Source organism: Podarcis vaucheri, assembly GCF_965113315.1.
Source record: "Podarcis vaucheri genome assembly, chromosome: 13".
NCBI lineage: Eukaryota > Metazoa > Chordata > Lepidosauria > Squamata > Lacertidae > Podarcis > Podarcis vaucheri.
The window spans coordinates 36,531,851-36,544,630 of record NC_138751.1 but is presented as its reverse complement, the minus strand read 5'-3'; the positions used below and the strand labels follow the sequence as shown (position 1 = coordinate 36,544,630).

At 48.0% G+C, this 12,780-nt stretch overlaps 1 protein-coding gene across 3 annotated transcripts in view; it reads right to left on the bottom strand.

Moving 5' to 3' along the window:
- Positions 1-4,793: 4,793 nt before the first annotated feature.
- The window catches only part of PDK2 (pyruvate dehydrogenase kinase 2), a 266,084-nt gene continuing 258,097 nt past the window's right edge, over positions 4,794-12,780 (bottom strand). For all 3 annotated transcript variants that reach the window (XM_082194469.1, XM_082194471.1, XM_082194470.1), the window contains 5 exons: positions 11,431-11,507; positions 10,067-10,165; positions 9,331-9,438; positions 9,108-9,221; positions 4,794-6,688 (listed from right to left, as the gene is read on the bottom strand). In XM_082194469.1, coding sequence (XP_082050595.1) covers positions 6,548-6,688; positions 9,108-9,221; positions 9,331-9,438; positions 10,067-10,165; positions 11,431-11,507 — 539 coding nt within the window. In that variant the 3' untranslated portion in view covers positions 4,794-6,547. The remainder of the gene's footprint in view (positions 6,689-9,107; positions 9,222-9,330; positions 9,439-10,066; positions 10,166-11,430; positions 11,508-12,780) is intronic.

Below are 12,780 nucleotides of genomic sequence, written 5' to 3'. Positions count from 1 at the left end.
AGTGCAGTCTCCAGTATTATTTTACAGTGGTACCTCGCAAGATGAATGCCTCGCAAGACAGAAAACTCGCTAGACGAAAGGGTTTTTGGTTTTTTGAGTTGCTTTGCAAGACGATTTTCCCTATGGGCTTGCTTCGCAAGACGGAAACGTCTTGCAAGTTTGTTTCCTTTTTCTTAAAACCGTTAATACAGTTGTGACTTGACTTCGAGGAGCAACTCATAGCACGTGGTGTGGTAGCCTTTTTTGAGGTTTTTGAAGACTTTGGTGATTTTTGAAGTTTTTCTAAAACTTTTCCGACACCGTGCTTTGCAAGACAAAAAAAATCGCAAGACGACAAAACTCACGGGACGAATTTATTTCGTCTTGCAAGGCACCACTGTATTGTTTTCTTTTTTGTCATCAAAACTGCCGAGTTCTTTAGCGCAGAGGGGTAGCAAGAAAAATCGCTCAGGGCTGGCTACCCCAATTTTAAAAGGTTTGCAAGGGAAAAGTCGGTGCAGATTAGTCAGGTGTAGAGGCCAAACAATCAATCAATCAATCAATCAATAATAATAATATTTTATTTATACCCCACCCATCTGGCTTTTCCCCAGCCACTCAGGACGGCTTGCAACAGAACATTAAAAACACAGTAAAAGATCAAATATTAAAAACTCCCTAAACAGGGCTGCTTTCAGATGTCTTCTAAAAGTCAGATAGTTGTTTACTTCCTTGACATCTGATGGGAGGGCGTTCCACAGGGCGGGCGCCACTGTCAAGAAGGCCCTCTGCCTGGTTCCCTGCGCTCCAAAGTCTTGCGGATAGCCGGCTGAAGCCTAGCGGGGGAGAGGGGTCGTTCACACCGATCCCTCTTGCTCTCCAAGCTTCGCTTCGCTGGAGAGGCGCTGCGCAGTTTTCCCTCTCTGCGCAGCACCCCTTCAGCGAAGCGGGAGGAGAAATGGAAGGGGCTCCGTTTCTCCTGCCGCTTCGCTGAAGGGGCGCTGAGCAGAGAGGGAGAGAATCCCCCCCCCGTTCTCCCCCCCCCCATGGTCCGGTGCGTCCTATAGAATGAAAAATACGGTAGTTGTAGTTTCTGGGTCACCTTCAAAGGTAGCCCCACGTAGAGTGCATTACACAGGTACATGCAAATGTAGCAAAGAGCCTTTTCAACGCAGAAGAGCAAAGCTCAAAAAGTCTTTTCAGGAGGTTGAAGAGAAATGGGAGGGACACTTTATTATTACTATTCATTCCAAATAGCCACCCGCCCTCTCTGGCCTTTCTCTCACCACCTCAGTGCTTCAAATTGCTGCAGTTGTCTTCAGGACCTCATAACTCTATGTTTTCTTGTAAGCATTTTCTAGATCTTTTTACCTTTACCTTACCTTATCTACATCATGGATATGGGGTGGGTGTGTTTTTATCCTGATGAGATCCTCTCATCTCTGTGTATCAACTTCAGCAGCTGGGTGGGACAGCCCCCTTGTCAAGTTATCTGACATCTGATGATTGACACCTATCAAAAGTCCCTTATGCAATGCTTCACAAGCACCCAACAAGCTGCCAGTTCCCAGGTGGTTTCTCACCCCGTATCCAGTTGATGGGCAGCTTCTGCCTCTTAAAGCATTGAGAACATTGATGTGCCGAGTTTTAATTTTAGGATATTGCTGGAGAATTTCTGGGCTTCCTACCCTGCTCCTACTCCTATCACCACACCTTCAAAAAGAATTCTCCTGGCTGCAATGAGGACTAGAAACCTAGATTTTAAAAATGTTGCAAACAATGCCCTTTCTCTAACAGTTAAGTCTCATCTCTTCAAGACTCTGCAGATCATACCCACTAAGAATTTTAGCAAAGTCTTTGTTTTAGCAACCCAGCCAGATATAAATATTATCATTGTTGTTATTATTAGCTTAGGTCTTGTGTTTTCCTGTGAACTCATAGCAAGGACACAGACTCCTGTCCCCACATCACAGTGTGAATTCCATCCTGCTTTATTTTTAGAGCTGGAAATGTCAGGCTGCGGTGTGATTTATGTATGAAAAATTTCACGTATGTGTTTTTAAAGACACGTGACAGGCACAAGTTGTCACTGCCTGGGCTGCTGTGATGTCACTCGATTATCTCACCAGTTGCAAGTGCTGAAAAGTAGAAATAAGCTGATTGCTTAAGTTGGATGGCCATCTGTCATGGATGCTTTAGCTGAGATCCCTGCATTGCAGGGGGTTGGACTGAACCATGATTCTACAACAGAGAAGTGTGTGCCTTTTAGCTTCTAGGATCCTACTCACACACTGTCACACCTTGAACCTGCAGTATCAAGGAAGATACTGTATTTTTCCGTGTATGACTAGTCCCCCCCCTAAAAAAATAATGTCTAAAATTAGGGGGTATCTTATACATGGGGCCATCTCTCCCCATTCTCTTAAAACTGAGTCCCCCAAAATAGGGGGCATCTTATCGTCAAAAAAATGTGGTAATTTGGATCTATTATTTCTTCAAAGCTCAAGGCACAATAGTCCACAGAGGGATGTCCACACATGCTGAGCACGTTCCACGGTTATTCATTCTTCGAACACAACTCCATGCAATAAAGGAGAACAAACACAAGAACTTTGCTGGCTGAATAAGAGGACTCGGTGTTTTTTTTAAAAAAATAATTCCATGCATATGGCACTGGGAGTTTGGCGTCTGCAGAGAACAGAAGCCAAAGCTGCAGGGAACAGGAAAGAGCTCTGAGGATCAAAGAGACGCAAGACACACCTTGGGACCAGCGGTCGTGGGAGGAGACACAACAGTGCCTTTGCACCGGGTACATTGCGTCTCAGAAACCTGCCCTTGCAGAGCGTCCTTCGGCGTCTGAAGAAAGGACAGGAAAGGAGGAGTCCCTTTTCATGGACGCTCCCTTAAATGCTTCATCAGCTTGCCCCACGCTGGCAGGAAGAACGTGCCAAGACTGGGTGCTCTTCAGCGACTTTGCTCCAGAATAAAAAAAAAAAAACTGAAGCAAGGGAAGCCATACCTGGCAGCTTGCTGATGGGACATCTATTCCTGAGGATGCCCCGATGACTGAGGGGTACTGCCCCTTGGGTCAGAGAGGCCTGAAAAGAGATGGCGGACAGAGTAGACGTCCATGGAAGGAACAGCCAAGAGCCCCTTTCCCACGGGGAGTTGTTCTTTTCCTCTACGCGGGATGACAAAAGCAAAGCACAAATCCGTAACTCAATCCCCACCAAAGGAGCCCAACTATATGGGATATCAACGGCATGGATCTTTCTGCATGACCTAATGTTGCATCATCAAACTGTCCCGGTTTCTAAGCAGGATGGGGGACAGTGTGTCCTTCAAGATGGTGATGGGCTTCCAACGCCAATCATTTCTGGCCGGTTGCTAATGCCAGCTAGAGCCAAAGGAGTCCGATGTCATTGGAAAGGCCATATGATCTCAGTCTCTAAGATAACAGGGGTGGGTATTTATACTTGCATGTATTTTTGTGTTTCTTGCCAACGGAACTATCACAGGTGTCCAGAGAAGCCGGCAAGCCCCAGCGGCTCTCGTGTGTTACTGGACAGGCCTTTTGTTCACTAGCCTTGCCCACTGCCCGTGTGTGTGCCTGTGTGTATTCCCAATGCCTGCGTGGATCAATATACACAGCCAAACCTTGGTTGTCGAACATAATCCATTCCAGAAGCCCATTCGGTTTCCGAACCGTTCAACAACCGAGGCGCAGCTTCCGATTGGTTGCAAGAGCTTCTTGCACTCAAGCGGAAGTCACACCAGACGTTTGGCTTCCAAAAAAGTTCAAAATCCAAGTTTTCAGCGTTCCGGAGCCGAAACTTTCAAAACGGAGCCGTTCAGGAACCAAGGTTTGACTGTAACATCATTCATCCTCTTAAAACAATTTGTAAACCATTTTTCATAAAAAGGTCTACCACGTGGCACCAGGGTACATCAACATCATCGCTCCAGAAGCCTTTACAGTGGTACCTCGGGTTAAGAACTTAATTCGTTCTGGAGGTCCGTTCTTAACCTGAAACTGTTCTTAACCTGAGGTACCACTTTAGGTAATGGGGCCTCCCGCTGCCGCTGCACCTCCAGAGCACGATTTCTGTTCTCATCCTGAAGCAAAGTTCTTAACCTGAGGTACTATTTCTGGGTTAGTGGAGTCTGCAACCTGAAGCGTCTGTAACCTGAAGCGTCTGTAACCCGAGGTACCACTGTATGATGCTCTACCACATGGGAAGACTTTCGGAGAGATGATTTTGATTACTCAAAACATAACCATGGTTTGAGCCAATGCTTAAAACACTCATCACACACACACACACACACACACACACACACACACACACACACATGGTGAATAGGTGGTGCCATTTTTGCAAGCCTTACAGCCATGTCCTAATAATGTCAGGATTGCTGCCACTTTCTGCCACACCTAATGGAGCCCTCACTCTGTAGCTCCTCGAGCCACGAGGCACAGAGGAAAGTGATGAGAACACGCAGCTTGAGGTATAATGCTGTGTTTCTCACACGACAACCCTAACGGCTGCTTCTTTCAAAAACGAAAGAGGAGGGGAAAGCGACATTACAGGAACCAGTGACCAAGAATCTGTCCTGCATCTTGCTAGCCAAGGGCATTTCAGAGACAGACTCCAAATCTGAGCTTCAGAAGCACAATAGGGTGAACCAAGCCTCTAACAGAACATTCTCCCGTTCTACAATTCCTCAAAAAGTCAGTAAACGTGGGGCGACGAAAACCCAACACCAAAAAGTCAATCCGCAATGAAGCAACGCATCACACAACCAGGGAGGTGGGGTTTAAAATTTAATGGTTCTTTCCCCCGATGGTTCATCAGCGAGCAAAGAATACTGTGGTAGTTTTTTTGTGTCCGTGGTTTCACCCAGAGAATAAAATAGATCTATATATATATGTACATGGAAACTTCCAGACAATTCGAGAGCGTGCCATGCAGGAGGTTCCAAGCAAAGGCTGGCTGGCAGTTGCTTGGGGAGCCAAAAGGTGAGATCAGAGGAATTTGGGGGAGGGGCGCAGGTGATTCCTGCTTAGGTGAATTGGGGAAGCGACTGGAACGGAAAGCAATGGCAGGAGTCAGATGGGGATGCTTTGCCCCAAACCCATCACCATTCCCATTTGCTTCGAACGAGGACCAGAAAAGAGGGACCCTGGCAGGAGCTACAGGAGAAGGAAGGAGGACTGGCAGAGGGAGGTCTTAGTCTTTGCACCTCCCAAACTGGCGCCAATACTGCAAACAGCGACTCTTGCCTATCACTTCCACACACCATAGTCAAGGAGACAATCCCTTTCTTCTCTGGGCAGAGACCCCCACTTGCTCCACCGGAGTTGAAGGGGGAAGCCCTCAACACTCCCCACCCCAGCCTCTCCCTCACCCACCACAACCCACTGAACTAGGCCCAGTTGCTTACACAGCCATGTTTTTCCCACAAGGCTTTGCTACAGCGCCTCAAGCGACCTAGCAGCTCCGTGTGGCTCCTGCAAGCATCACGTGGGAATTCTGGCATTGCAAGGCTCGCCCAAACTGCCCACCCCGTTCGGGGGCAACGCTTTGGCTCACAGAGAACAGGGTGCGCAGGATTTTTTCCCCACCATGAAGGGAAGCATGTCAGCATGAGCCTCACTGGGAGCAGATCCGCGCTCAGCCATGGAACCATTTCAGCCAATGGTGGGTGGACAAGCCGATTGAGCAGGGAGCCATCAGTGAAATTCTGAGATCTCCTTCCAACGCTGGCACAGATTCCACTGCACACCTACGGTCTGTCTGCCCCTAGTGTGGGTACCCATTTCCCACCTACCCAACCCACAGTTAAAACGGCCTCTTTTTCATGTCACGTCCTCCCTACCTGGGGAGTCATACATGTTGGGAAAGGTACAGAATGTAACGCAAGGGTTTCTGTGTACCAGAAACCCCCCTCCCTCTTCTGCTTGCGTTGAGAAGCAACCCATGTGGCCTTGAATTTTCTCAAACTTGCCTGCTCGTTTCAATAGGTTTATCTGCCTATGGTTGCCACTTCCCCTCTGTCCGCCATGTCAGGAAACGAACACACCCCATATGCGCCAGCTGCTATGCCATCCTTTCTTCTTGTAGACTCCCCCCCTTGACTCTTCTCTAAATCTTAAGTGCCCAATCCTTTAAGCTCTTCCATTTTAAGGTCTAATAATAATAATAATAATAATAATAATAATAAATGGTGTGCAAAACACTTAAGTATGATCCAAACCACTCGTGGAAGGCAAACTCCAATTGGCTAGGCCAGAGGGCAGTTCTGAGGGTGGGGCAAGGAGAAGAAGTTCCATGCGGGGCTGTGGCAATATTTGTGAAGGAGATCTAGGCTACGTACTTCCAAAAATCAAATCTGAGAAGCTGCCAGGCTCCAGGCCAGGCCAGCCACGAGCTCTTGCAGAACGAGGTGGGTTTGTGCTGGTGATGATCATCCCGTGTTTCTCTCTCCCGCCCCAATGTTTCGGTGCCTCCGTCGTCGAGGCCGGGCGTCGAGACACCGTTCCCTCGAGCGAGCAAAAGTCTCGGTCTTAGGTCACCCTGTACGTGGAGGTGTTCTTGGGCTCCGTACTGGGCACGCACCAGTCGTCGGCTTCCTGGATGGTCTGGTAGTGGCGCCAAGCCGATTTGTTGTATACAGGAAGCCGCTCCACAGAGTCTGTTGACAAGGCCTGGGAAAGGGACAAAAGCAGCATGGGATGAGGGCCTCCTGGCAGGGCCAGGTGCACGGCCAAGACACCTCCAATGGCAGCTCCGGGGCTGTAAGTGCCCAATCCACCGTGCCTTCAACCCCCTGTACCTGGCAGTGCCCACAGGGACCACCAGGTGACCGCTGTGGGCCCTGCAAGTTGGAGAGCTCACTCTAAAAGGGAGAGCCAGTGTGGTGCCCTGCAGATGCCGGACTACAACTCCCATGATCCTCAACCACTGGCCAAACTGACTCAGGGAGATGTAGCAGTATAGATTTTTCCAATGCCAGGTTGTATCTTTGGGGTCTGTGTGTGTGTGCTTTAAAAGGTATGTGAGAGACAAGAGAGGTATGGAAGAGTCAGAAAAAGTAACAGCCTTCCCACAGTCTGCTCCTGCCAACCAAGCAGTTCGAAAGCTTCCCACTATTTTAATAGCAACAGGAGACTCATATGGAGTTCTTGTGCAGAGTCAACGGCTGAAGGAGGGTCACAAAAACTCCCGTAGAGGTTCTCCTAACCCAAACATGCATCCAAAACAAGGGTCCTCTTCGCCCGGGCTTCTTTTGGAATTCCCAGTGACACTTCAGGGCTTTCGGAAGAAGCAGTCAACAGGAAAAGTACAGTGAGGGGGGGGAAAGTATTTGATCCCCTGCTAAATTTGCCCGTTTGGCCCCTGACGAAGAAATGACCAGTCCATAATTTTTATGGCAGGTTTATTGTAGCTGTGAGAGACAGAATAACAACAGGAAAAAACCCCAGAAACCCAGAAGACAAAAGTCAGAGATTGATGTGCATTCTAATGAGTGAAATAAGTATCTGAAATAAGGAGCTATCAACCAGCCAGGTGTCTGGCTACCTGGTCTCTTCACTGTATGTAACGAGCTGAGATTAGAAGCACCTGCTGTAAGGGAGAGGTCTTACCTGTAATCCCAGCTCGTTACAGTACCTGTACAAAAGACACCTGTCGACAGAAGCAATCAATCCAGCAGATTCCAAAGTAGCCTCTGTGGCCAAGACCAAAGAGCTGTCCAAGGATGTCAGGGACAAAACTGTAGACATGCACAAGGCTGGACTGGGCTACAAGACTAAATTCCAATAAAAATGTCTCTTACAGCTACAATAAACCTACCAATAAAATTATGGACTAGTCATTTCTTTGTCAGGGGGCAAATGGGCAAATTTAGCAGGGGATCAAATACTTTCCCCCACCTCAATGTTAACATGTGTGGCAAAGTTAACGCCCATCCTTTAAGCCACCACCTAACCAGAAAGGTTACGAGTGCTCGGAAGTGGCTTTCCCTACCACGCCCACTTTCATAGGCACTATGAGGCAATGACCCAACTGATGTCACTCGGGGACTTTCTGCCCTTGATTTTGTTCCAAGGCAAATGACCTCAGGAGCATAAGGCGCACAAGTCCTTGGGCCTGGGCTCAGCTGAGCCGCTCCAAAGCAAATGGCCTGCAGAGCGAACATCCCTAAGCTTTCGTTTCGAACGTGTGTTACGCTTTTCATTACCTGGCCGTGTTTACCACACCACTGCTTCCTTGTGGTTTAAAAAAATTACCTGATTGAGAAATATTGTTTCAATCTGCTTTTAATACTGGATTTTAAATTGTGGCAACCTGTGCCCTGGGACCTTACGATGAACAGAGGGGTAAAGAAACCAAACTGATAACGATAATAACGGCAACTACAGCCTCTTGCGGAGAGATCCACAAAAAGACAAGCCTGTTACAAGGAACTGAGGTCCAGTGCTGAGGGCCTTCTGGCAGTTCCCTTGTTGCGAGAAGCCAAGTTACAGGGAACCAGGCAGAGGGCTTTCTCAGTAGTGGCACCCGCCCTGTGGAACGCCCTCCCATCAGATGTCAAAGAGAACAACAACTACCAGACTTTTAGAAGACATCTGAAGGCAGCCCTGTTTAGGGAAGCTTTGAATGTTTAATAGACTATTGTATTTTAATATTCTGTTGGAAACAGCCCAGAGTGGCTGGGGAAACCCAGCCAGATGTAAGGTAAAGGTAAAGGGACCCCTGACCATTAGGTCCAGTCGTGGCTGACTCTGGGGTTGCGGCGCTCATCACGCTTTATTGGCCGAGGGAGCCGGCGTACAGCTTCCAGGTCATGTGGCCAGCAGGACTAAGCCGCTTCTGGCGAACTAGAGCAGCGCACGGAAATGCCATTTACCTTCCCAGCAGAGCGGTACCTATTTATCTACTTGCACTCTGATGTGCATAAATAATAAATTATTATTATTATTATTATTACATTCATCTCTCCTGAGAAGCAGGAAAGGAACAGCTCCTCAGTGGGTCAATCTGTGAAGAAACCAGGTCAGCCCTCAAAAGAAGGAAGTCACATTTGTGGGTGGGGGAAGGAAGACAAGGACAAGACCAACTCACCTTCAAATAGATGACAGCATCCGTCCCAAACCCCTCCATGGAGAAGAGCTGAAGGTCACCTTGGAAATACTTGGCGTAGAGTCTGGAAATTGGCAAGCCGTACCCAAAGCCAGCCTGTTTTTAGCAGGGGGAAAGGACAAGAATGTGGTTAGTAAATGGTCTTCTCTCTCTCTCCCCCCCCCCCGCCCCTCCCACCACTCTGGGCCCAGTTAAGAGCACATACCAGGGGCGTCCCTCCGGTCCCCAACTGTGGCTTGGGTGCTGTGGAATACATATAGCTGAAGAGTCGCTCTATCTTGCGCAGAGGGACCCCACCTCCGCGGTCGCTCATCTGCTCCAAGACAGGGAGGGAAAATAGCATCAATTGTAATGGTGGTAGGGGGGCAGTTACTGCTGCTAGATGATGATGATGATGAAAAATAATAATAATGATGACGGTGATGATAATTTATTATTTATACCCTGCCCATCTGGCTGAGTTTATTATTTATACCCCGCCACTCTGGGCGGCTCCCAATCGAGTGTTAAAAACAATACAGCATTAGATATTAAAAACTTCCCTAAACAGGGCTGCCTTCAGATGTCTTTTAAAGGTAAGATAGCTGCTTATTTCCTTGACATCTGATGGGAGGGCTTTCCACAGGGTGGGCGCCACCACTGAGAAGGCCCTCTGCCTGGTTCCCTGTAACCTCACTTCTTGCAGTGAGGGAACCGCCAGAAGGCCCTCGGCGCTGGATCTCAGTGTCCGGGCTGCATGATGGGGGTGGAGACGCTCCTTCAGGTATACAAGACCGAGGCCGTTTAGGGCTTTAAAGGTCAGCACCAACCCTTTGAATTGTGCTCGGAAACTACTGGGAGCCAATGTAGATCTCTCAGGACCGGCGTTGTGTGGTCCTGGCGGCCACTCCTTCTGAAAGATTTCCTTCTGAAACTCCTCCCTTCCCAGTCTCCCCGCTTACCCTGATGGAGAGGTCTTCTTGGCCCAGCGACACCATCACCTTGATGGGCGGTAACGTGAGGCTGGACTCGTGGCTTTCTACGGTGGCTCTCATGGCATTCTGGAAGGCAATGGAAAAACAAGGTCTCCCCTAGCCAGACTTTTCTAAACCAGACCTCCCTGCACCCTGCTTTCAAATTCCAAAAAATGTTGCAACAAGACTTGGGCATTCAAAAGACACTTTGGTTGAATTAATATAATTTAGCGTTGCTCGGTAAGTAAACAGCAGGTAAAATTGCATAGAAATCATTAAAAATGATCCCCAAGTACTTGCAGTTATATATTATTATTAGTTAGCATGACCTGACATTTTCAGAAGGCAAAATCAAAATTACTTGGTTTTCTAAAAGCAGCTTAGGTGATTCTTCATCAAACCTAAACTTAGCAAGCTAAACACTGTCCAACCACAAAAGTAACAGAAGACTGGAATTCCTCACACCCAAAAGCATATTTTTAAGACCCTTCGCTGAATAAATTTGGAAGAATTAAGCTTCACGCCCCTAAAAGGGAACACCCAACTGCCACAGGTTTGCTTCCTGCAGTTAGAATGTACCTTAGCAGTCAGCCATTAAGGACAACAAGGAAATGCATACTGGGGGGAAAATGGCCGACTGCCATCAAGGTAACTCAAGCAGGTAACTCGCTATAGATCCACAAAGGGATTAGGATTCCACTGGAAAAGTCAGGCGACAGTTTCCTCCAATTGCTCTTTTGCTCAGTAATATTTATTGTATTAAACAGACATGCGTGTTTGAGAATTTTTTTAAAAAATGGTTATTAATCTCCTAAGTGTGACTTTGATTTATCGAAAGTACCAAGACTGCTTCCCACGCCAGAATAAGCGACGAAAAGAGGGACTTCCAATGACTGGTATTAGCAATTGTATTATAATTGGCATTGTTATAATGAGGCTATTATTGGACTGTAATAAATAGATAAATAATAATTATTATTATTTATACCCTGCCTATCTGGCTGCGTTTCCCCAGCCACTCTCGGCGGCTCCCAACAAAATAGTAATAATAATTTTAAAAGCTATAAAACATCAATCATTAAAAACTTCCCTAAACAGGGCTGCCTTCAGATGTCTTCTAAAAGTCAGGGAGCTGTTTATTTCCTTGACATGTGATGGGAGGGCGTTCCACAGGGAGGGCGCCACTACCGAGAAGGCCCTCTGCCTGCTTCCCTGTAACCTCACTTCCCGATAGGAGGGAACCGCCAGAAGGCCCTCGGCGCTGGACCTCTATGTCTGGGCTGAACAATGGCGGTGGAGACGCTCCTTCAGGTATTATTATTATTCTTATCAAAACCGCAGGGAAAAATTACCTTGAACAGCTCGAAGAGCATGTGGTACAGGTGAGACGGGACATAGACCATGTGGATGGACTGGTCAGGTTGGTTAGCTAGGAAGCAGGAGAGGAGAGGAGAGGTCATTGAAAGCACAACAGCTGCTATTCTCTACCTTCCCTTCCACCAACCCGCCACGTGCAAGTCGCCCATGCTTCCTGCTGCATTTACCTGCCAGTTTTCAGAAATGCTGCTTTAGCCACACAGATTTCATGTTCAAGGTTAGATGTTCTGGCTCATGTCAGGTGCTGCCCCCAAGACACCACACCCCCAACGCCGTCATGCCAAAATACAGGATGCCTCAGCCACTCAATCAAGCAAAGAAGGGCTCACAAGCAGAGGAGACTCCTTGCATTTCTCTGCTCCCTGAAGCCTTTCCCCTGGCTCCTAATTTGGCTCCCTGGGTGTCTGGGAGCCCTCCAAGACTTCCTTCTTTTAGTTCCCCATCAGGCTGACATTGGGACGCGGGTGGCGCTGTGGGTTAAACCACAGAGCCTAGGAATTGCCGATCAGAAGGTCGGCGGTTCGAATCCCCATGACGGGGTGAGCTCCCGTTGCTCCGTCCCTGCTCCTGCCAACCTAGCAGTTCGAAAGCACATCCAAGTGCAAGTAGATAAATAGGTACCGCTCCGGCGGGAAGGTAAATGGCATTTCTGTGCGCTGCTCTGGTTTGCCAGAAGCGGCTTAGTCATGCTGGCCACATGACCCGGAAGCTGTACGCCGGCTCCCTCGGCCAATAAAGCGAGATGAGCGCCGCAACCCCAGAGTAGGCCACGACTGGACCTAACGGTCAGGGGTCCCTTTACCTTTACCGGCTGACATGTCAGCGTTTCTATTGCTCTTCACAAGTCCTCCTCCCCTCCCACACACACTTCGACATGCACAAAACTGCTCCCATTCCCCACAAGCACAATCCCCAAATGCCTCTACAGTCGTACTTTGGAAGCAGTGCCGGATTTACATATAAGCTAAACAAGCTATAGCTTAGGGCCCCACTCTCTTGGGGGGACCCCCAAAAAATTAAAGGAAAAAACAACAACTGGATGTACATTTCCAAAATATAAGATAAAAAACAAATAAAATAAAACCTGCATACAGCAACAGTGTTTTGTGTTGTGTATGGACATATTAGGTCCATAAATTACCGTATAGCATATATTCAACACACAAAAACAGCGACAATTTGTTGACAAAGGACAGCTGGACATATAAAGGGCCCCATTACCTTCAGTAGCTTAGGGCCTCATCAAACCTAAATCCGGCCCTGCTCGGAAGTCGAATGGAATCCGTTCTGGAAGTCCGTTCGACTTCCAAAACGTTCAGAAACCA